Source organism: Fusarium proliferatum, assembly GCF_900067095.1.
Source record: "Fusarium proliferatum ET1 genome assembly, contig: FPRO_scaffold011, whole genome shotgun sequence".
Lineage (NCBI taxonomy): Eukaryota > Fungi > Ascomycota > Sordariomycetes > Hypocreales > Nectriaceae > Fusarium > Fusarium proliferatum.
This window is the reverse complement of record NW_022194800.1, coordinates 493,405-512,730: the sequence shown is the minus strand read 5'-3', so window position 1 is coordinate 512,730 and position 19,326 is coordinate 493,405. Positions and strand designations below refer to the sequence as shown.

General features: G+C 48.2%; 12 protein-coding genes across 12 annotated transcripts; 6 read left to right on the top strand and 6 right to left on the bottom strand.

Moving 5' to 3' along the window:
• Positions 1–384: 384 nt before the first annotated feature.
• On the top strand, positions 385–1,353 carry FPRO_08365 (uncharacterized protein; the record flags this gene model as incomplete). Its single annotated transcript, XM_031222025.1, has 1 exon — positions 385–1,353. One exon carries the CDS (start codon positions 385–387, stop codon positions 1,351–1,353), a length of 969 nt encoding a protein of 322 aa, XP_031087525.1.
• Positions 1,354–1,448: 95 nt separating this feature from the next.
• On the bottom strand, positions 1,449–2,297 carry FPRO_08364 (uncharacterized protein; the record flags this gene model as incomplete). Its single annotated transcript, XM_031222024.1, has 1 exon — positions 1,449–2,297. One exon carries the CDS (start codon positions 2,295–2,297, stop codon positions 1,449–1,451), a length of 849 nt encoding a protein of 282 aa, XP_031087524.1.
• A 198-nt stretch (positions 2,298–2,495) lies between these two features.
• FPRO_08363 (uncharacterized protein) lies at positions 2,496–4,248 on the bottom strand (the record flags this gene model as incomplete). Its single annotated transcript, XM_031222023.1, has 4 exons — positions 2,496–3,260; positions 3,312–3,796; positions 3,853–3,888; positions 3,936–4,248. 4 exons carry the CDS (start codon positions 4,246–4,248, stop codon positions 2,496–2,498), a joined length of 1,599 nt encoding a protein of 532 aa, XP_031087523.1.
• Positions 4,249–4,556: 308 nt separating this feature from the next.
• FPRO_08362 (putative dityrosine transporter) lies at positions 4,557–6,140 on the bottom strand (the record flags this gene model as incomplete). Its single annotated transcript, XM_031222022.1, has 1 exon — positions 4,557–6,140. The coding sequence occupies one exon, from the start codon at positions 6,138–6,140 to the stop codon at positions 4,557–4,559; it is 1,584 nt and encodes a 527-aa protein (XP_031087522.1).
• Positions 6,141–7,644: 1,504 nt separating this feature from the next.
• Positions 7,645–8,910, top strand: FPRO_08361 (uncharacterized protein; the record flags this gene model as incomplete). Its single annotated transcript, XM_031222021.1, has 3 exons — positions 7,645–7,815; positions 7,870–7,986; positions 8,038–8,910. The coding sequence occupies 3 exons, from the start codon at positions 7,645–7,647 to the stop codon at positions 8,908–8,910; spliced, it is 1,161 nt and encodes a 386-aa protein (XP_031087521.1).
• Positions 8,911–9,314: 404 nt separating this feature from the next.
• On the top strand, positions 9,315–9,947 carry FPRO_08360 (uncharacterized protein; the record flags this gene model as incomplete). Its single annotated transcript, XM_031222020.1, has 3 exons — position 9,315; positions 9,378–9,427; positions 9,486–9,947. Coding segments are annotated over 3 exons (513 nt in total).
• A 480-nt stretch (positions 9,948–10,427) lies between these two features.
• Positions 10,428–11,570, bottom strand: FPRO_08359 (uncharacterized protein; the record flags this gene model as incomplete). Its single annotated transcript, XM_031222019.1, has 3 exons — positions 10,428–10,890; positions 10,944–11,307; positions 11,360–11,570. The coding sequence occupies 3 exons, from the start codon at positions 11,568–11,570 to the stop codon at positions 10,428–10,430; spliced, it is 1,038 nt and encodes a 345-aa protein (XP_031087519.1).
• A 648-nt stretch (positions 11,571–12,218) lies between these two features.
• FPRO_08358 (uncharacterized protein) lies at positions 12,219–13,112 on the top strand (the record flags this gene model as incomplete). The annotated part of the gene is made up of 3 exons (XM_031222018.1): positions 12,219–12,351; positions 12,408–12,478; positions 12,534–13,112. The coding sequence occupies 3 exons, from the start codon at positions 12,219–12,221 to the stop codon at positions 13,110–13,112; spliced, it is 783 nt and encodes a 260-aa protein (XP_031087518.1).
• Positions 13,113–13,274: 162 nt separating this feature from the next.
• Positions 13,275–14,056, bottom strand: FPRO_08357 (uncharacterized protein; the record flags this gene model as incomplete). Its single annotated transcript, XM_031222017.1, has 2 exons — positions 13,275–14,000; positions 14,054–14,056. The coding sequence occupies 2 exons, from the start codon at positions 14,054–14,056 to the stop codon at positions 13,275–13,277; spliced, it is 729 nt and encodes a 242-aa protein (XP_031087517.1).
• Positions 14,057–14,549: 493 nt separating this feature from the next.
• FPRO_08356 (uncharacterized protein) lies at positions 14,550–15,695 on the bottom strand (the record flags this gene model as incomplete). Its single annotated transcript, XM_031222016.1, has 2 exons — positions 14,550–15,593; positions 15,660–15,695. The coding sequence occupies 2 exons, from the start codon at positions 15,693–15,695 to the stop codon at positions 14,550–14,552; spliced, it is 1,080 nt and encodes a 359-aa protein (XP_031087516.1).
• A 627-nt stretch (positions 15,696–16,322) lies between these two features.
• FPRO_08355 (uncharacterized protein) lies at positions 16,323–17,522 on the top strand (the record flags this gene model as incomplete). The annotated part of the gene is made up of 1 exon (XM_031222013.1): positions 16,323–17,522. The coding sequence occupies one exon, from the start codon at positions 16,323–16,325 to the stop codon at positions 17,520–17,522; it is 1,200 nt and encodes a 399-aa protein (XP_031087515.1).
• Positions 17,523–18,096: 574 nt separating this feature from the next.
• FPRO_08354 (uncharacterized protein) lies at positions 18,097–18,859 on the top strand (the record flags this gene model as incomplete). Its single annotated transcript, XM_031222012.1, has 2 exons — positions 18,097–18,173; positions 18,238–18,859. The coding sequence occupies 2 exons, from the start codon at positions 18,097–18,099 to the stop codon at positions 18,857–18,859; spliced, it is 699 nt and encodes a 232-aa protein (XP_031087514.1).
• Positions 18,860–19,326: the final 467 nt, after the last annotated feature.

Below are 19,326 nucleotides of genomic sequence, written 5' to 3'. Positions count from 1 at the left end.
CTATAACCCCAGCGCGCTACAGGCATCCCTGAGATCTTACAGTAAGCTTGTCTAAACGAGAAACCGTACGAGCCAGCCAATCATACAACCAATCTCTGACATCTTCAACCTCAACCTAATGTGTACTGTGAGTTTATTTTGCTCGTGATGACAAAATCGCTCGGGTCAATGGTTCCGATGAGTGATGTTATTCCCCCATTGCCGACCTTAGACAGGCAGTGTCAGAGTTGAACTGCTTTGTACCCCTCACAGCAGCTCAACCTTCAGCCTCGGTATACCATGTAGACTAGATATGTATATAAAGGCCTAAGGAACCCTAAATGTTCTCTCAAGCCAAAGAAAAAACTCAGCAGCTCACAATTATTACATACCTACTACTTTGTCATGCCTGTTCAATATGATACTGAATTCGCCGAGGCGCTGGCTCTTATCAAATCCGGCCGACCTCCAGCTCCTCCTGAGACAGCCCTCGAAATGCGTCACAACAACCACGCTCTATTTCTAAAAGTGTTTCCCAAAGCACCATCTCATGATATCGTTGAACAGACAGATTATACGGTTGAGAGCTATGATGGCGTACAAATACTCCTTCGCCGGTATGCAACACCAAAGGTCCTGAGAGCGAAAGAACCACAACCTTCAATTCTAGTGATTCATGGCGGTGGCTTTGTCTCGGGTACTGTGGAAATATGTGGGGGAACCAATGCCGCTATAGCGCTCGAAATTGAAAGGCCAGTGTTCGCGGTTGACTATCGCCTTGCCCCTGAGCATCCCTATCCTGCAGCTGTGGAGGATAGCTTTGCAAGTCTCAAGTATCTCATAGATCACGCGAAAGAGCTAAATATCGACCCATCCCGGATATGCGTGAAAGGCAATAGTGCTGGCGGAGGTATAGCTGTCGGTACTGTACTCATGGCCAGGGACAGGGAGCTCGATCCACCAGTTGCAAAGCTAATGGCCATATATCCTGAGCTTGACGACAGAACCTGCCATCCTCCTGATACCGAGTTTCTTAAGCTCGCTACTTGGACTTCGCAACACAATCAGCTCGCATGGAAGGCTTATGTTGGTGAAGATAAGGCCGGGAAGCCAGACGCAGATGTTTCACCGTATGCAGCACCAGCGAGGTCTCAGAACTACAACGGGCTACCATCTACATATGTGGACGTCGGAACGCTCGACTTATTCAGGGATGAAGATCTTGAGTTTGTGAGAAGACTATTGGAAGACGATGTTGAGGTCGAGTTTCATCTTTGGCCTGGAGTGCCGCACGTATTTGAGTTCCTTGCACCTGGTACAAGATGGCATCACCGTGCTAAAGAAGCACAAAATGACGCCTTAAGAAGGGTTTGAGTTAAGGTGGAGGAAAGATAGGTACATAGAGATAATAAAAGGCTCCTTCAATTATGTTAATTTCAGCCATCTAGTCTAATCAGTGCGAGTTGGCATCAATGTTTCCCTAGATAGCTGATAAGGAGCTCTGATATTTTCTCTGGTTGATCCTCAGGAGAGAAATGGCCAGCATCCTCCACAATTATCAGTTCTGATCCAGGAATAGCATTGTGAAGCTTGTGGGCCCAATCAACCACCTGCCACGCATCATCGGCACCCCAGATCAGCTGCACAGATAGTTTCTCCAGTTCGCCGAGGCGGGGGGCCACTTCTAACGTGTGCTTCGGATCATAGTGTCGAACTTGATGCTCAAACAGACTAGGTTGCCCAATGGGTCCCGAGATATAATCCAGATATGTATTGAGACTTGACTTCTCAAGCTTATTTGGGTTCTTGACGGCGGATAACAGCCATTCTCTGAAGTGAGCTCGATGTTGGTCGCTGCCTGTCTTAATCAGGGCTTCAAGGCCATTCTGCATTTGCTGTTTGGTTCGCTTCGAGGGGTAGCTATCGAAGCTTACGACGTCGATCAGAGTTAGGGACAAAACCCTCTCAGGCGAGAATATAGAGAAGCGCTGTGCGATACCGCCCCCAATATCATGGGCAATGATATGAGTCTTCTCCAAACCCCAAAGCTCCAACAGGCCCTCTAGGATTGCAACTTGACCTGTCATTGAAGTGTCAACGGCTGAGTCCCATGGGCGTTCTGAAAGGCCGAAGCCAAGAAGGTCAAAGACGTGGACCTTATAGCCACCATCAACAAGCTTTGGGACAACGTTGCGCCAAATGAGGGATGAGGACGGTGTGCCGTGGATAAGAACGACTGGCTTTCCAGTGCCGTAAACGCCATAAGCGACACGGCTTCCCTTGATCAGGGCGTTCTCTGTGACGATTGGTATCACCATTGTGGTTCCATGAATTTGTATGCTTGAAAAGCGATCCAAAAGCCATCTCTTGGGTACTTATAGAAATGCATTAATAATGCGGAGTATGTCGACTGAAGGGCGTACCTGGAGTCAGATGGTAGATGTGATGGAGCCGACACACCAGCAACCCTTCCAGACGGGCATCATAGTGAAAAACAAACCGCAAAGATTGAGCACTCATTCTTCGACTGATGTTAACTCCGCGTCTCGTTCAATGAAGCGGGCTTTGACTCCTATCAGCATTGACAAGAAATACGAGCGATTCTTGTCTTCGGGAGGCAAGTCGACCTCGATCTTAAACTCCTTCACCAAAGCTGGAACGACTTTAAATACTACCAGCTCTGCTAAATGTCGTCCCGGACATGATCGAGAGCCGCCGCCCCAGCTGAGATTGACACGTTCCATTGCACGTGCTGCGTCAGGATCTGCAGTCAACCAACGGGCTGGGTTGAACATATCCGAATCCGACCCAAAAATATCTGGATTCCGATGTAGAGCTACGGGATTGCAGCCCACAGTTGTGTTTGGTGGGAAATGGTAGTCATGGAGATGAAGACCTTCTGAAGGAACCTTGCGCGGCAATGACATGCTGATGACGGGATACAGCCGCTTGGCTTCCTTGATGAGCGATTGCGTCTCTGGTAAGCGTGGTGCAGTGGAGTATTCGGCGGGATTACTCGTCCCAAGGATCTCAAGAGATACTTGTTCCTGAACCTCTTCGTTTGAGCCAAGTAGTGCAAAGATCGAGGTAAGTGTTGATGCCATGGTCTCATGCCCAGCACCGAAGTTGGTCACAGCCATCTTGCGCAGGTAAAGTTCTGTAAAGTTAGGCTTGGTTCTATGCAGCTGGATCAGATCCGCTAGGAGATCTTTACGATTATCTTTATTGAGCTTGGACTTCGTGGCTGCGTTAACACGTCTTGAGACTCGTTTGCCGACATCCTACGCTAATGAGCATCGCAACATTTTACGAGGTTGGAGAGGTTATCTCACCGGGAAGAATGGCCGGAAGTCCTTGGGCGGTTGGAAGTTTACGCCCCAAATCGTACTGAAGAGTCGCCCGATCGACTTGTAAAAGAACTCCAACTTAGCGGCCATCGGGAACAAACCAAAGACACTCTTTCGTCTCCAGCCATGGTATGCGTGAGCACCAGAGCCATTATCAGTGCCATTCTTTAGCATCCCTGGCGACCAGGATAGCACGACAGCACCAAGGCATTCGACAGCGATGATGTGCATCCACTCGTTGAGTTCAACCTGAGCACCGTTCAATGTCTTTAGCTTGGCGATAGAGCGTGCAAGAACCTCGTCGATTGCAGCTTCATATTGAATCAGATTGGAAGTCTGGTACACAGGCCCAATGAGTCGACGCTGAAGACGGTAGCGTCTCACATCTCGCTCTGATAGAAGGTCGAGATTATCTTGGAATTCAGGGTTGAGATGCCAATCAATGTTCGGTTTGCTCAAGGCAGTTGCCACTATAGATAGATATCAGTTCCCGCTTTGCTATTTTATGTGAATAATTTGGTATTACAGTAAAAGTCGGACTTTTCATAGCCACTCCCACTACCTAGTGAAACTGTCAGTCGACAGTCGTGCACGAGGTGAGAAACGAACTGTAAATAGCATGAAAAGCCTCTTTGCTATTGAACCATACTTCATTAGGACCAACACGCACAACAGGCCCGTATTTTCTATGAAGCGTCTTCCCAAGATATGCCATACGCCCCATTCGAGCATTATATGCATGCCAGAAGCTTGAAATCGCCGCCAGTCTTGGTCCAGGAACACGGGCCAGAGGATGGAAAGATACCCTGTAGATGGCGATAGTGATCGTCAAGATGAATAACGAAAAAACTATTCGCGAGAGGACCTGGGCCAAGAAACTGCCGAGCGATTGGATCCCGGTGAAAAAATAAGAGAAAGGCATTGTGTTAAGGGCGAATCATCACAACGGGCGGGACTGACAAGATCCAATGTGTTACCATTCAGTTGAAAGGTCAAATTTTGCAGGTGTAAAAAGATGAGCGTCAAAGAGGTGATCCCCACATTCTCAGCAATAATAACCTCGACACTCTCATTACCAACAAATCATTTGACCCTTAAATTAAAGATTAATTATTCTATTAAAATTTGTCTCTGTTGATAACCAGTCTGATCGAGACTCTCTACATTGTATTCCATGTATCAGATCCCTGCATTGGGTGCTCGTCGCTTCTTAGCAAACTCTATTCAACTTCACTCTTGGGCATCCTCGGCCTTTTGTTTCTTCTCTTCTTTCACTCTCAACTCGTCGCGCCATTTAACTCCACGTACCATGACAGTGATCAAAATAGGACAACCTAGGACATAGAGTCCTCCAACGAGGGTGAAAGCCCAGCCAGTACCCATAGCATCAATCATGGGCACAATCGCTGCACTGGCTCCCGCCCCAATCAAGCAGCGCGTCAGGTTATTCGCAGCGCTTGCCGTGCCAGCCTTCCTGGGATGGATGTCAATCAGCAGCGAATTGACTGTATTGTTAAAACCAACGACTCCTACGCCCAAGATTCCACTCAGCACGCACGGTACAGCAATATGAGCCCGGGCGTGAACGGCCCATCCCCAACAGACGAGCGTAGCAGCCGCGAGCATCAGGAGAGGAAAGCCGATTTCCAGACGAGCACGCTCAATTGGAAAGCCTGATAGGTCTTGCTGCTTACTTCGCTCGTATGGGATGCCCTGTTTCTCGCAATGCCGCTTAAAGTTGCGATTTGTAAAAGCACCCACGATGAATGCTGCAATGACTGATCCAGCTGCCATGGGGAGGAATGTTAGTCCAATCTCAAGTTCGTTGTAGCCATATATCTCCTTGAATAGGGTAGGCATGGCGGTGGCTATGCAGTAGAACCCTGCGAAGCAGATACTGCTGAAGCCGAGAAGGAAACCGGTTTCTTTCTCAAACAACATCAAAATCGAGTCGAGGACATTGGGGAACTTGAACTTGAACTTCTTGACGGTCGAAGCTCGTGAGCCTTGTCGACTCAGACCGTTCTTCTCCGACTCAGACCGCTTCCGTCGGGATACAAGAATCTGCCATACCGAACGGTACACCAAAGGCGCTTTCATACTGCCATCTCCGACGATCTCACGGCATGTTTCTGGGTAAAACAAAGCGAGAAGAACGATGGCTACACCGGCGAAGATGGCGAGAAACCAGAAAATTGACCTCCAGCCTAGAAACTCTGCGAGCACGCCACCTATAATTGGACCTAGCGATGGACCCAGCACAGATGGAACAGCTGTCAGACCAATGTACTGACCTCTTTCGGCTGAGGTGACAACATCAGCCACAACAGCGAAGCATAGAGCAACAGTGCTAGCAGATCCAGCAGATTGAAGACATCGAAGACCCAGCAGAGCACCATAGCTAGGAGCCAGAGCAAGACCAATGTTGGCTGCTATGTAAATGGTAAAGCATACCAGGTACGCAGGTCTTCTTCCACCACTGTCAGCTAGTGAGCCAATGAACATGGGTGTTATACCCTGGAAGATCATGTAAGTCGTGACAGTAAGGTTGATCTGGGATGTGGTCACGCCCAAGTCGTTGGCTATAGCTGGAAGGGCAGGGAAGTATATCTGGGCTGTCATTGGTGAAAAGAGGGCTGTCGAAGCAGCAGCCAGAACAATGAGACGCTTCTGCCATAGTGAGAAGCTTGAATAAGGAGCATCTGGGACTTCAATTTCCGCATTGGATTGTTTTTCGGGATCTTGGTCTGATACACGAGTGTGAGTGCTCTCGCTATCGCCAATATGGTCGTCGTCTTGTTTCGGTGCACTCATCTTCCAATAACTCTTCAAGTTTTACTGAAGAGGCAGAACAATGTCATTTTAGTCATTGAGAAAAAAGAAGAATTAGTGACATTAAGAAGAAATAAATAACGATCTGAGAAGCAGGGTAGAATGCTAGAATTCGATTCTGTTTGGATCGCAAGTGCTAGAATCCACATCTTTCGGTGCCGACTCGGCACCAGCCCTTGAGGGTGTGCTCTGCAGCAAATCAACCACTACTTTGTAGTACAACTTGCCTTACGATTGGTTGGAGAAATTGATCTGGAGACTCGCTAATGGAGACTGACGATATTATTTCCGGTATAAGTTGTGTCAGTTGGCGGCTGGTTGTAAGACGGCACTCTTCTCCGACTCCGACTGCGGGATGACTCAACTTGTTGGATAAGTATCGAAGGTGGATATATTTTTAGAGGTTTGAATTGTTGAGAAAAGGCATAAACACAGTGCCTTATTCCTGGAAATCCCAGACTGTTGGGCAAGCTTGAAGTCATACATGGTCTTCACCGTGCTGGGTCGATGCAGGCGGTGTAGCAAGCTGATCGAATCACTATCTTACCTTTCTACGAAGCCAATTATTCAGCCTGCTTCAAGTCGATAATGGTTCTATGCATCTTGATGATGTTTCGACCAACAGGACTTGGCACTGCATTGGAGTTAGGAACGAGTGAGGCAGACTACAACTAACCTCAGTCTAAGTTCTGGGCGTGACCATTGCAACAATTCGAGGGTTACAGCATATCACGAAGCGCCCCGAGTATGTTACCTAGGACTTCATGTCCATTCGAAGACGCAAGATTCTTCGAACTTCCATCATCTAGGAAAGCTGAGATATTGGTGGTCTGAACTTCTTCGAGAGAGGCAAAACGTCTAACTACTATCCTGAAAAGCACAAGATTTAGGCAATTGCAGTACAAATTAGCAAAATTCATGATAGAATTAGAGGGCCTTCGGACTATAGTCTCGTCTTTGACATCTTGGTTGACTGTTAGAAGTCTCATTCTCCCTGATGCCCCATTCTTGATGATCACAGGGCTCCACTTTGATAAGCCAGATGGTGTTGAGGGTACGTTCATAATCAGATACGGCATGATTCTCAGAACCTGTGACTTCGATCGATACGGGAGAAAGGAATTCCATCGTAGGATACAGGATTTCGAGGTCTCGAGGTTTGTGGTGAAGCTTTGTGTTGATGCTGAGGCATATCGTCAGTTATTGTTAGTAATTGCCCGCGGAAAACTATCGGCGCTAGAACTTGAGCCCGCCGCGGAAACCACCTTGACTATCTATCTATACTCAAATTGTAAGGTCGTCATCACTGTAAATACCGCTCATCAGTGAAATAATACCTCGGGTCCGTGATTCAACTGAAGCAGAAGAAGTATAAAGTCGAGCAGACGCTTCTCAGTGTGCTCGACATCACTCCCCGCACTGCTGGATTTGCCCCACGTTGAACACATTGATCATTGAGCCAAAGCGACTCAGACAGCTCTTCAAGATGGACTATTCACTGGAGAATCATAAGGCTTACATCGGAAAGCACGTCTCAGAGCTTCCTACACCATCCCTGGTTGTCAATCTGCCTGTTCTCAAGACGAATGTGGAGACGTTACATCGCGATGTTGAGAAGCTCGGCATTGGCTTCAGACCTCATGTCAAGACTTTGAAGGTATGTTGCGCCTATAAAATTTGACTTATTATGAACTGATCCGATGTTCTGCAGTCTCTTGAGGTGACAAGGTTAATGATGGCGGATGGGAAATACAGAGGAATCATTGCCTCCACCATCCCTGAGATCCAAGGTGCTTTACCCCTGGTGAACGAGGGCATCTTGGAAGAGGTGAGTTTCGCCGAAGATTTAGGAAGATGAGAAGTACTGAATATTCCGCAGTGTCTGTACGGCCTACCTGTCTATCCTGGTATCCTGCCAAGGTTGATTGAGTTGCGAAAATCACTACGTATCATGCTCATGGTCGACAATGAGCAACAGGTTGATTTTCTCGAAGAGTCGGCTTCAAGCAAGCAGCCCTGGGATGTCTTTATCAAGCTCGATGTGGGATCGCGCCGAGCAGGCGTTGAGGCCAACAGTGCGGCACTGAACAGCTTGGTAGAGCGCGCACAGAAGTCGCCTGCCATTAGTATCTACGGATTCTACTGTCACGCGGGGCATTCGTATGGAGGTCGATCGCGAGACGAGGCCGAGAAGACGCTCAACATAGAAGTGTCGAGCGTCTTAGCCGCGGCTAAGCTTCTGCCCTCTGATCGCCAGCTTGTCATCTCCGTCGGCAGCACACCAACAGCGCATGTCGTCGAAAGCCTCAAGGCATCGATGCCAGAGAACATCAAGCTGGAGCTCCACGCAGGCAACTTCCCTTGCAACGATCTCCAGCAAGTGTCAACTGGCCTTGTGACTGAGACACAGCAATCCGTGTCTGTAGCCGCTGAAGTATGTAGCGTGTACCCGGAGAGGAACGAAGCGCTCGTCAACGCAGGTGTGATCGCGCTGTCGCGTGAGGCCAGCGCTTTCAGCGGATTCGGCCGAGTGGTGGGCAGTCCGGCGTGGGGTGTGGCCCGATTGTCGCAGGAGCATGGGATCCTTGGGACGAGCGAGGGACGAAAGGTCGATGAGGATTTCAAGGTCGGACGAAAGGTTCAGCTGTGGTGCAATCACGCTTGTATAGCCGCGGCTGCGTTTTACGTGTATTATGTTGTTGATGAGCAGGGCATTGTGAGGGACACATGGATTCCTTGGAAGGGGTGGTAGGGATTCTAGGGAATAAGCAAGTCATCAATTAATCGACTGTCACTGGAACTTGATCAGCATCAGCAAAGAATTGGCTCTTCTGATTCGCTGCCCCAGCTCCTGTTCCTGACTCCAATTTCTCCCGAGCCAAGGGAAATCCTGCTTCCTTGTTGAAGGAGAGCGTCTAAGTGGGTCTCGAGCCGCATACGTCATCGGCGGATTGCGGAAGCTCAGGTTCAAAAGGTGCGGGCTTCATGATCTGCGTCACATGAAGAGCCATCTTCTCCCTCCATCTTTTCCTCGGTCACAATACTCTTTGGTTTCTCTCGATCAAACTTGCCCTTTGCGACAAACACAACAGGATAATTCATCCCCAGCAACTCAAGTCTACTCTCTTATCCCCCTCTCTACCCCGCCTTACCATCAGTAAGTATACACGTCACTGTAGCGTATTTGTGCCCAACATCAGATCACTGACTCTATCACAGTGTCTTACGCCGACGTTGCTGCCAGTGGCCCCAAGCAGAGCCCCGAGGAGGTGAGTTGCTTTGCATACAGCATCCTATCTCTGCGACCCCTCTTGCTAACCCCTCCAGGCTGCTGCCCCTCAACCTCCTCAGGTCATCACTGACGAGTCCGCCTCCACCGCCTCTTTGGTCGATGTTGATATGCCTAGCGTGCACACTGTCCCCAACGACTTCCTTGAGCAGGAGATCAAGACAGAGACCCAGGCTGCTCGCGTAGAGCGAGAAGAGGAGGCGCGCGAGGAGAAGCGAAAGCGTAACGAGGCTGCCGCCAAGGCCAAGAGCGCCGACAACTGGCTCATCCAACAATTTTCTCGCCTGTCAGACGGAAGTGCTACTGGCCTCGTTATTGCCAACTTTGCTACCGTCGTTGGTCTGGGAGCATACCTTGGCTACAAGGGTTGGGGTCTCTACGAGAAGGGCAAACTTGACTGGAAGGCCGTCACTCTCGGTGCTGGGATCCTCGCTGGTGTGACAGCTGCCGAGGGTGCTGTTGGACGATATCTGTACAAGGGCAAGAAGGGCGGCAACTAAGAGTCGAGCGGCGATGATACCCTAAAACGACGCAATTGCCGATGTGCCTGACGAGCCACGGTCTTCTTGAGGCCTAAAGCATCTAAACAGGCAAATCCTTGCCTTGTAATTTTTGAACGCTGAAAGAAACGAACGTTGTTGATGGATGATATGATATAGTTTTTTGTTTTACTGCATTTTCACTTTGTTTCATAATTCTCTACTCTGGCTGATACCAGGCTACTACTCATCTCTTACGTTTGGAGGCATAAGAATTGATACCTATGTTCAACAATCCCTTTGTCAAATCAGACTTCGCAAACTTGGTTTGCAGATACGAAAAACCAAAGCATTGAGATGTGATCGTGTCTATTAATTTCGTGGCTTCTGTCCCTTCTCATCATAGAACATTGGTACAGATGGACACTCGCCCATATCAAGATCCTAAATATTTTACAAAATGTTGTTCTTCTCCCTAACAGCGCCAATATTTTACACCTTCTACTGCTTCTTCTCCGCCTTCTTCTTGGCTTCTCTCTCCTGCTCAATGATCTTGATCTCAGCATTGGCAGCAGTAGCATCATGCGCTTGTGAAGGCTCAACGAAAACCTCCTTTACAGGGACCTCGGACTTGTGCATATCCTGCCACAACTCTGGGTTATGTGGCTTCTCTATGGGGGTAGCGACATCCTGGACTTTTCGCGATCCGTTAACCAGGGTTTCCTTCTCGGCTTCGTTGGAAGTCGCTCGAGAAGGAGCTTTTTGATCGAGCTCATCTGCGGCAGAGGAATCTCCGGGAAGAGACTTGGAGTCGGTAGCGGGTGCCTTGTCGGTAGCAGGAGCCTTGCGAGCGTCGGGGGCGGGCTGCTCATCGCCAAAATCGGGAGTGGGAGCACCCTCCTCGTCATCGGCAAGCTCGGCGCCGTAGATTTCTGGGTATTTCTTAAAGCACTCTTGCATGCCCCTGTTACTGAGTTAGCAAGCTATGAAACAAGACCATGGTCCGATATGACGTACTGGAACTTCTCGATACAGTCCATACCCTTGGGCTCCTCGGTCGAGTACACAAAGCAGCTGAACGCAGTCTTGAACTCCTCGCCGCAGGGGCCGTCGGCCATACCACCCAAGCAAGGGCAATCCCAGTTGATCTCTCCAGTCTCGGGGTTGAAAGCGCCTTGCTGGTCGGCCTCCTCTTCTAAGGCAGCAGGTGATCCATCGGCGGCAGCGGCTTGAGTGTTGGATTGTTGAGGCTTGGAGGGCTTTGATGAGTCGGCGGGCTTCTCGCTCTTGGCCTTGATCTGTTTGCGCTTCTCCTCGAGGACAGAGTCGACAGTGGGGAGGTCATCGTCGGAAAAGGCAGCGGGTGCGGGAACCGTTTTTGCTGTCCCATATTAGTCGCATAATCTCGAATTCTGAGCATCACTGCAACGCACAGATAGCCTCATCAGCGAAGATGGGACTTGTGTTATAGTAATAGACAGCACCGAAAGCCAGACCCAATCGTGCCACAGAGCTCTTCCATGATCGGGACTTGTCGGCGGGAGTTGCTGTCGAGTTAAATCGTCGAGGGGCTGCGCGGATCGTGTTCGAGCGCAGGCTGGCAATTACAGGCCTCGAGGCCGATCGCATAGTGGTACGATACATTTTGAATTACAGAAGTCGACAAAGGAGCGAAGGTCAATAAAGAAAATCAAGAATACAAGAGGAATTGGTCAGCAATGGTGGAGCATCGAAATCTTGGAGTATGATGCTTGGAAATACTTGGCCCTGGTCTCCGAGATGCCGGCCGGTTGCGTGAAAAAAAGTGTAACCGTAATTTAACCGTCCGTGCTCTTTATCTGATAACAGCCTTATCGCACCATGACGTTCCCCCACCATCGGCTTCTACCTAACTATTGGATCCAGGTAGTGCGCATTCATTCCTGATCATATGAGCTGCTTCTATACCCTCATAGGGCTTAACGTGCAGGCTGCGTCTAGATCTCTTTTTGACTTTCGACCTAGATTGTGGCTGTTACAGTAGACCAAAGTTTGTTTTGTCAAACAAGTTGGTTCAAGTGATCAGCAGAAGACAAAGGAAAGAAAGGGAGAAAGCTGTCGCACAGGAATCGAGGGGAAGTTTCTCGAGCTAGACATTGTCTCGCCATTTCTCAGGGAGAGGAAAAAGCAAAATCATTCTTGACCTAACAACTTGCGAATATCACGCAAGGGACACGACAATTTAGATCGCATCAACTTCATCTTTTTCTACCCATTGCAAGTCGCATACTAACCAGAGATATATCCTCAATCATGGCGTCCAAATCTTTCGAATGGCGTCCGGCAAAGCTGCTCCAGGACTATAACATAGGCCAGGATTTTGCGCTGCTCATTCTAAACCAGCCGTTGAAGAACGGCGTCAATTTGCGCAAGCTCTGGAAGAACTGTACGTAGCTTGACATGCTGCTCTTGCGGTCTCAGTGCCTAACGTCCATTTCACAGCTTCCGTGAGAGTAGCCGCCGATGGTGGAGCGAATCGTCTACACAAGCTGTCGTCTTTCCACGGAAAATACGTACGTTGCGATACTGCTCGTGGACGATAATGTTAAATGGTTGCTAATCCTATAGTCTAACTTGCAACTCATCATTGGCGACCTCGACTCTCTCACCCCACAAGTCCGCGATTTCTACTCGTCGCAACCCTCCCCTGCGACAGTCATCCACGACGCTGACCAAGAGTCGACCGACTTTGCAAAGGCTATCAACTGGATTCGCAAGGAACACCCCGAAGGCATCGACATCGTCGCACTTGGAGGCATTGGGGGCCGAGTCGACCAGGGTCTTTCTCAGCTTCACCACCTGTACCTCTTCCAAAACGACCCCGATTATGCGACCGGTCGACTGTTTCTACTTTCCGGCTCAAGTTTGACATTCCTGCTCAAGGCTGGTAGTCATCAGATCCAGGTTCGCGAGGAGGGAGAGGAAGATGCCTTCGGCAAGCATGTTGGTATCATTCCTCTCAAGGAGGCTGCCAACATCACGACAAAGGGCTTCGAGTGGGATGTCGAGAACTGGCATACTGAGATTGGTGGCAAGTTGAGTACTAGCAATCATATCCTGCCCGAGTCTCAGGTTGTTTCAGTGACGACGGACAAGGATGTGCTGTTCACAGTAGCACTCAAAGAAGGCGACGGCGATGACGAATAGCATAGTGCTTCAACAAAGAACATGTTGACTTGGCGTGGTATGGTACAAGCAAAAAGACAACACAAGACACTCAAAAACTCCATGCGCCGCGCTGATACCCCTAAGCGTACATTTCTGTGACATTCCTCTTCCAAATACTTGAAGCCCAGTTCGGTTTCTTTTCTACCGCAAGAAATGGAGCACCAGCCAACAAAACAGGAAGAATATCAAGACGCCCGCAAAGAAGATCCATTTGTCCTCCTTTGCCCGTCGTTCTACCATACGGATCGTATCGCCGCTTACGCCAAGGGTGTTGGCGACGTTGTAGAGTCGCTTCTGGGTGCTCTTGAGCATCTCCCGCTGTTGGCCTAGATCGCCCAGTACAGCCTGTCCGCGCGCAATGTAGTCATCTAACGCTTGATTTGTGTTTGCGAAGAAGTTCTGCTCCCTGAATGCGTGTGCCTCGCGCATCTCGTCTGGTGAGCCGGTTGTCAAGGCGCTGGCTTGAGGTGGGTGTCGAGGCTGGAACGCAGAGTGCGTGTTTGTGGTTGTAGCGTTCGCATAAGGGTTCTCGGGTGTAGCATTATACGGTCTTCGGCCAAGAAGTTCTGTGCGATTGGCCTGGTGTTGGGCATCATCACGAACTTTCTTCAGCGAATCGACTTGAGTTCGAAAGTCAGAGAGATCTTCGCGGAACCTCTTTACTCGCTCAAAGCCCTCTTCTTGCTTCTTGGGAACGATCTCCTGACGGGCGAGGGATTGGTATTCATCGAGGGTCTTGGTGAAGGAAGCGATTGAGGCGGACACGTTGCCAATTTCGGAGGGAGATGCTTGAGGTTTGCTGTTGAGGTTGGAGAGCTCTGCGCGGAGAGACTTGCTTTGCCGCAAGGCGGAGTTGTAGGCGATGTTCTAAGTTTGGCGTCAGCGGATATACAGTTGGAAGTTTGTTCAATCTAGCTTACCATGGCGACGGACTTCAGGGAATAAGCTTGAGGTGTCGAGCAATGCAACGACAACTTTCATCATGATTTCTAGGTGTTCGGATACATGATAAGGCCAGATCTCGCGGAACGGATTAATGACACACCGTCTAAGACAGTCCAAAGCAGGCTACCCTGCATCCTCCTGGCATCCACCTGGAGTGAGGGGGCAAGACTTAGATCAGAAAGTTTTAGATATCTTTTTTTTTTTTAATGATTTTAATCTTATGCGCTTTTTATAAGTTCCTCTTAATAAACTCTATGCCCATAAGCTCTCGCTGTTTCATGGCAGGAATGCATCGGCGTTTTCAGTTAAAGTTAGCCACAACCTTTATCTTATAATGCCGCAGTTTTACAAGGTTCAGAACTGAATGTGGTCTCATGAGATGACTTTAACTACTTTTCAGAGATGAAAATAGGGAAATAATAATGTTTTTCCTTCATTTCGATTAAAAGGCTTATAAGTATGCTCTTCCGCCTAAGCTAAGCCTGGTAATAGTTCAATTCTCTCAGTCCAATTCGTCGGCCTCCCCATAGTCACAATCGCTTTTCTCTTGGCCAAGTCCATGTTAATGGTGAAGAGTGTTGCTTTGCCGTTTCCGGGTGAGAATTGATCGCGGTTGATCGCTGTTGGATACCCTTGCTCATCTTTGAAGAAGTCAAAGAATGAAGAATGGTCGATGGTCAAACTCGCCAATCTCTCATCAAGAAGCTGGGCGATGCGCTTGATGCGGTCCGTAGAATCTGGTATCCAGCCGGGCTCATCTACTCCGGGATGGTCAAGTAGTAGATGGTTCGTATGAATAAGTGATCCGTTGCCGTCAAAGTTGATCTCTTTAATCCCTATGCTGGTGCATTCTAAGCCTATAGCTTCAGAAGGATCTGACACGAGAATATGACCACTTCCAGCCGTACCCAGTTCATAAAGCTTATCGGCTGCTTCGCGAGCCGAATGCGACTCTAAAGCTGTTCGCAGGGCGAGATGGATGGGAAGTTTGGTGTTATCAACGCCCCGAGCTCGGATAGCGTTTAGACAGGTTCCTACACCAGAGGAGTTGATGCCAATCTTGCCAATTACACCCCCTTCAGTCACCATGGAGATATCGGGTATATCTGTCCCAGGCTGGGAGATATGACAGATGAAGAGATTACGTGCCTGTTCAGGCTGCCAATCCCAGTTCTGCGCAAGGAGAACCTCCCCGTTAGGCTGACGATACGCAGCACTCGTGCAGCCATCGGTCTGGATAGGTGCACTCGGGACTCGGGTATATAAGCCAAATGTGATCTCTGTTCGAACATTGAGAGCAACGATATCAACTAGCTCGAAGCCAGCGCCGTCTGCTAAGCCTTGGAGCTCCTCAACATAGCGTGGAGATAGTTTCCGCAGAGGTTGGATGTATTGTTGAGCCTCTTGACGCACTGCTTCCCAGTTCATGGCGCATGATTCTTGGAAAAGATCTTTGTAAAAGGCGATGGACCCAACAACCCTATCTTTCGCAGCTGTGCCATGTCGATGGCCGATCTGTATTTGAATATTAAGTCAGTCTCTTAGCTTAGATTAGGATATTCCAAGAATGAAGTTCTTTACCTCATAAGGCGTGCCAGAGCAATGGACTTCTAGCATGATGAGTTGTTTACAGAGAATGAATTGATAGTGTCGGAGTCAGAAGTGATCCCGCTCCCTTACCCCAACATGAGGATTATATAACCATCAATGCCGTGTTTTCAATCAAGAGTGGGGGTTAGCTCAAGTAATATTACAGATATCCTGGAGATCCTTTGACGTATCCGATCACTCTTTCTAGCACAGCATTGCAAATGGAGTTGACGTGATCGTCGTAATATTGCAAGGCTAATCTTTTGAGATTTGTATAAGTGTACCCCCATGGATGCAGCGCAACATAGTCGAACTTAGTAATTGCATACAAGAAGATTACTAGCAAACTAAATTCAAAGTCCTCGTACTATCACAGGTTGGAGCATTAGATGCCAACTTCAGAGTTCGGAGGAAAATAGCCGGTTTGGCTCGGCCGAGTCTGCCGATAACAGGCACTTTGAGTGGACACCACAAAAGCTAATGATAAATCATGATTGGAGGTCTGATGAACCTCTTATTAATCCCGGTACCCATCTCCGTTATGTAGCTTCGGATGCGACCCGACCTCAAAATAGCCAAACCTGAAAATCTCAGTAACAACAATACTGAGCTTCCTCTATTAGACTTATCGAAGTTTGAAGACTTACAATCAAGATGGGAGACTTGCCACATTTGAGTGATCATATTGGGAAATTCAGCTTATCATCTATTCACCCGGCTGATCCAGCGTACACTCCGCTTCTCTATCGGCTCCGCGAAGAAACCTTCCAGAACCGAACAACGCAAGTCAGACATGGCTCATATCTCAGACGCCTTACTCGAGATACTTCTTTAAATACAGCTGAAGCTATCAAAGAAAACTCTGGGATCGATCTCAACAATTTCATGCGCCGGTATGGATTGACTGGCTGCGTTGTCGTTCAGAATGGAGCCATAAAACTCGAAGAATACAGGCACGGAAACTCTCAAGCATCTCGTAACGACGTTCAGTCAGTCACGAAGTCGTTTGTTGCCACAGCTCTGGCCATTGCGCAACAAGAAGGAAAACTATCTGTTGACGACTCAGTATCTCGCCATGTCGAAGAACTGAAAGGAACTGCTTGGGCAGACGTGCCACTTCTTGCTCTATCCAGCATGTCTTCAGGGGTAGTTGAACAATCAGAAGAAGAGCGACCCGCAGATGTGCCGAATCCCATGTATGCCACTGAGCTGTATCCCCAAACGGACCCCGAAGCTGTTATCAACTGGCTCAAGACGTCGAGGAAAGTGGCTGAGCCTTGGGAAGAGTTTCACTACTACAACCCAAACTATTATGTGCTGTCGACGGCGATCTCACGTGCAACTGGAGAGCCTCTGAATGAATACATCTCGCGCACGATATGGGATCCTGCTGGAATGCAATACGATGGGTACATACGAACAACAGGCGCAGGACACGTGGACGGTCACGGAGGTCTGTCGATAACTTTGACAGATATGGCACGCTTCGGATGTTTCATTCTCGAAAGTTTCAGAGACGAAGGGAAAGGCCCCAATGTACCACCTGGTTGGTTCCAAGACATTTCTGATGCTAAGAACAGTGTTGGGGCCAGAGCTCTTCAACCGGATAACTTTGTCTCCAACTTTGGCTACGAAAGTGGTTGGTGGACGACAGGCAGGGGGGGCAAGGAGTATAAAATGGGAGACGATGGTGCGTTTGCGGCGATTGGTATGTATGGCCAGTCTATTTACGTAGTTCCAAAGTTGGACGCCGTGATTGCTATTCAATCTGGGTACCCGGAGCATGAGTTGGACTTATTCACGAAAAACGCAGAATTGGCCACTGCGATACTCAAGGTACTGAGGGAACGGTGATATGTTATAAAAGTTAGACAGAACTAAGTTTGTTCCATTGAAGCATCTCACATTTTGCCTTTAGTATAGTTTCTCTTAAACATCATAAGGTTTACGTTTCATAACAGTAGCCTATCATGCTGAGCAGCTTGGTAGAACATCTGACCGTTTTATTTTTAAACTTAAAGTTGTGATCTGTCAGTAAAAGTTAGCTCTCCTGCTCTGCTCCTCTCGTTGGCTCCTGATACCCGTGCTGTTCGGAGCCATCTTGATGTTCATGACTTATTGTCTTGGCCTGACCACAAGATGATGTTGATCGACTTTCTAAAAATTTAAACGAGTTCATGTCGTAGTCAAAGGTTTCAGGAGTGACTATAAGAGGCACTCTTTGAACATCTGAGCTGAGAAATTCCTTCTTCCTTTATAATCTCTCAGGAAACCCCAAACCCAAGTCAAGTGTACCATAGACAATTTGGACAACTACTGTTCTTATTCTTTTTTCTTTGTTCTCTGTACCCTTTTGTTTCTAAAATAAAGAGACATCTCCAAAGAACAACCCGAACTTGTAACTCCAAGTCTTCACCATTCTCCCAACATGCAACTTGGCAAGCCTTGGTGCAGCACATGCTGCATCAACTTCAATACTTTTGAGGAGCACCGGGAGCACTCAAAGTCTAAATAACAGTAAGTTCTATATCTTCTCCTCGCTATATTACATACGCTAACCAACCTTTAGTGTTTTCAAGATCCAAATTCGACATAGTGGCCCATCTATTCCTCGTTATGTCATGGACAAAGCTATGGAAAACTGGGATCGAGTCAAGGAATCATGGGATGAGCCGTCGGAAGAAAGTACAGGAGATTGGTCAGAGGTCTGTGAGGTAGAGACTCCAGAATTTAACGAAGAACTCTGCCTCTTTTGCCGCCACACGAGCTCGAACTTTGACAATAATATGGCTCACATGAAGGCATGCCATGGTTTCACCATCCCAACCCAGAAAAGTCAGGACATTGCTATATCTTTTGTAAGACGCCTTCGTAGCATCGTATTCGACTGCTACGAATGTATATTTTGCGGCAAGCAACGCCGCACGTTGGAAGGGATTCAACATCACATGGTTGCCAAGAACCACTGTCATTTTCAGATGACATGCGAGATTTCGAGATTCTGTAAGGAGGAAGAAAGATTTGACGCTCAAGAAACCCGAGAAAGCCATGATACTCAGCTTGTACGACCAGCTCAGGCTTCCCATAACGACGGGACTATCATTCAGCGTCCCCGGCTGCAACGCATGCCGAAGTTTCTAGGATGTGAGAGCACCGGAGACGGCCATCATAAGTACGAAGAGGAGCAATGAGAATGCTGTGTTTTTGGGTAACTAGCACGCAACTGTCATCAAGGTGGAAAGAATGGCAGAGGATCATGCTGAGGTGAATCAACGACCACTTACAGCTTTCCACGAAATGACCTGAAAGGCGTAGCATTGGCCGGGGCTTTCTAACGTTCATTCTGAGATAACTTCCTTGCTGAGAGAGCAACGAACGGACGATCTTATGGCTCATCTGAATGGCATCGGTGAACTCTGGGAAAAAGAGTTGCAGAACATACAGTTGTAATTTGAAGCAAATGTTGGATTGGACAGAGTTTAGTATTGATTTATTCGACTATTTAGTTTCTTGTTCCAAGTTACATATATCTTGTGATCTTGTCGTTTTAAGAACATACTGCATCTATACACGAAAAACCATTATTCACTCTATTTATCACTATGGCGTCTTGTCGGAGATCTTCTCTATTTCCTTATGAGAGCGTCAAATGAAAATT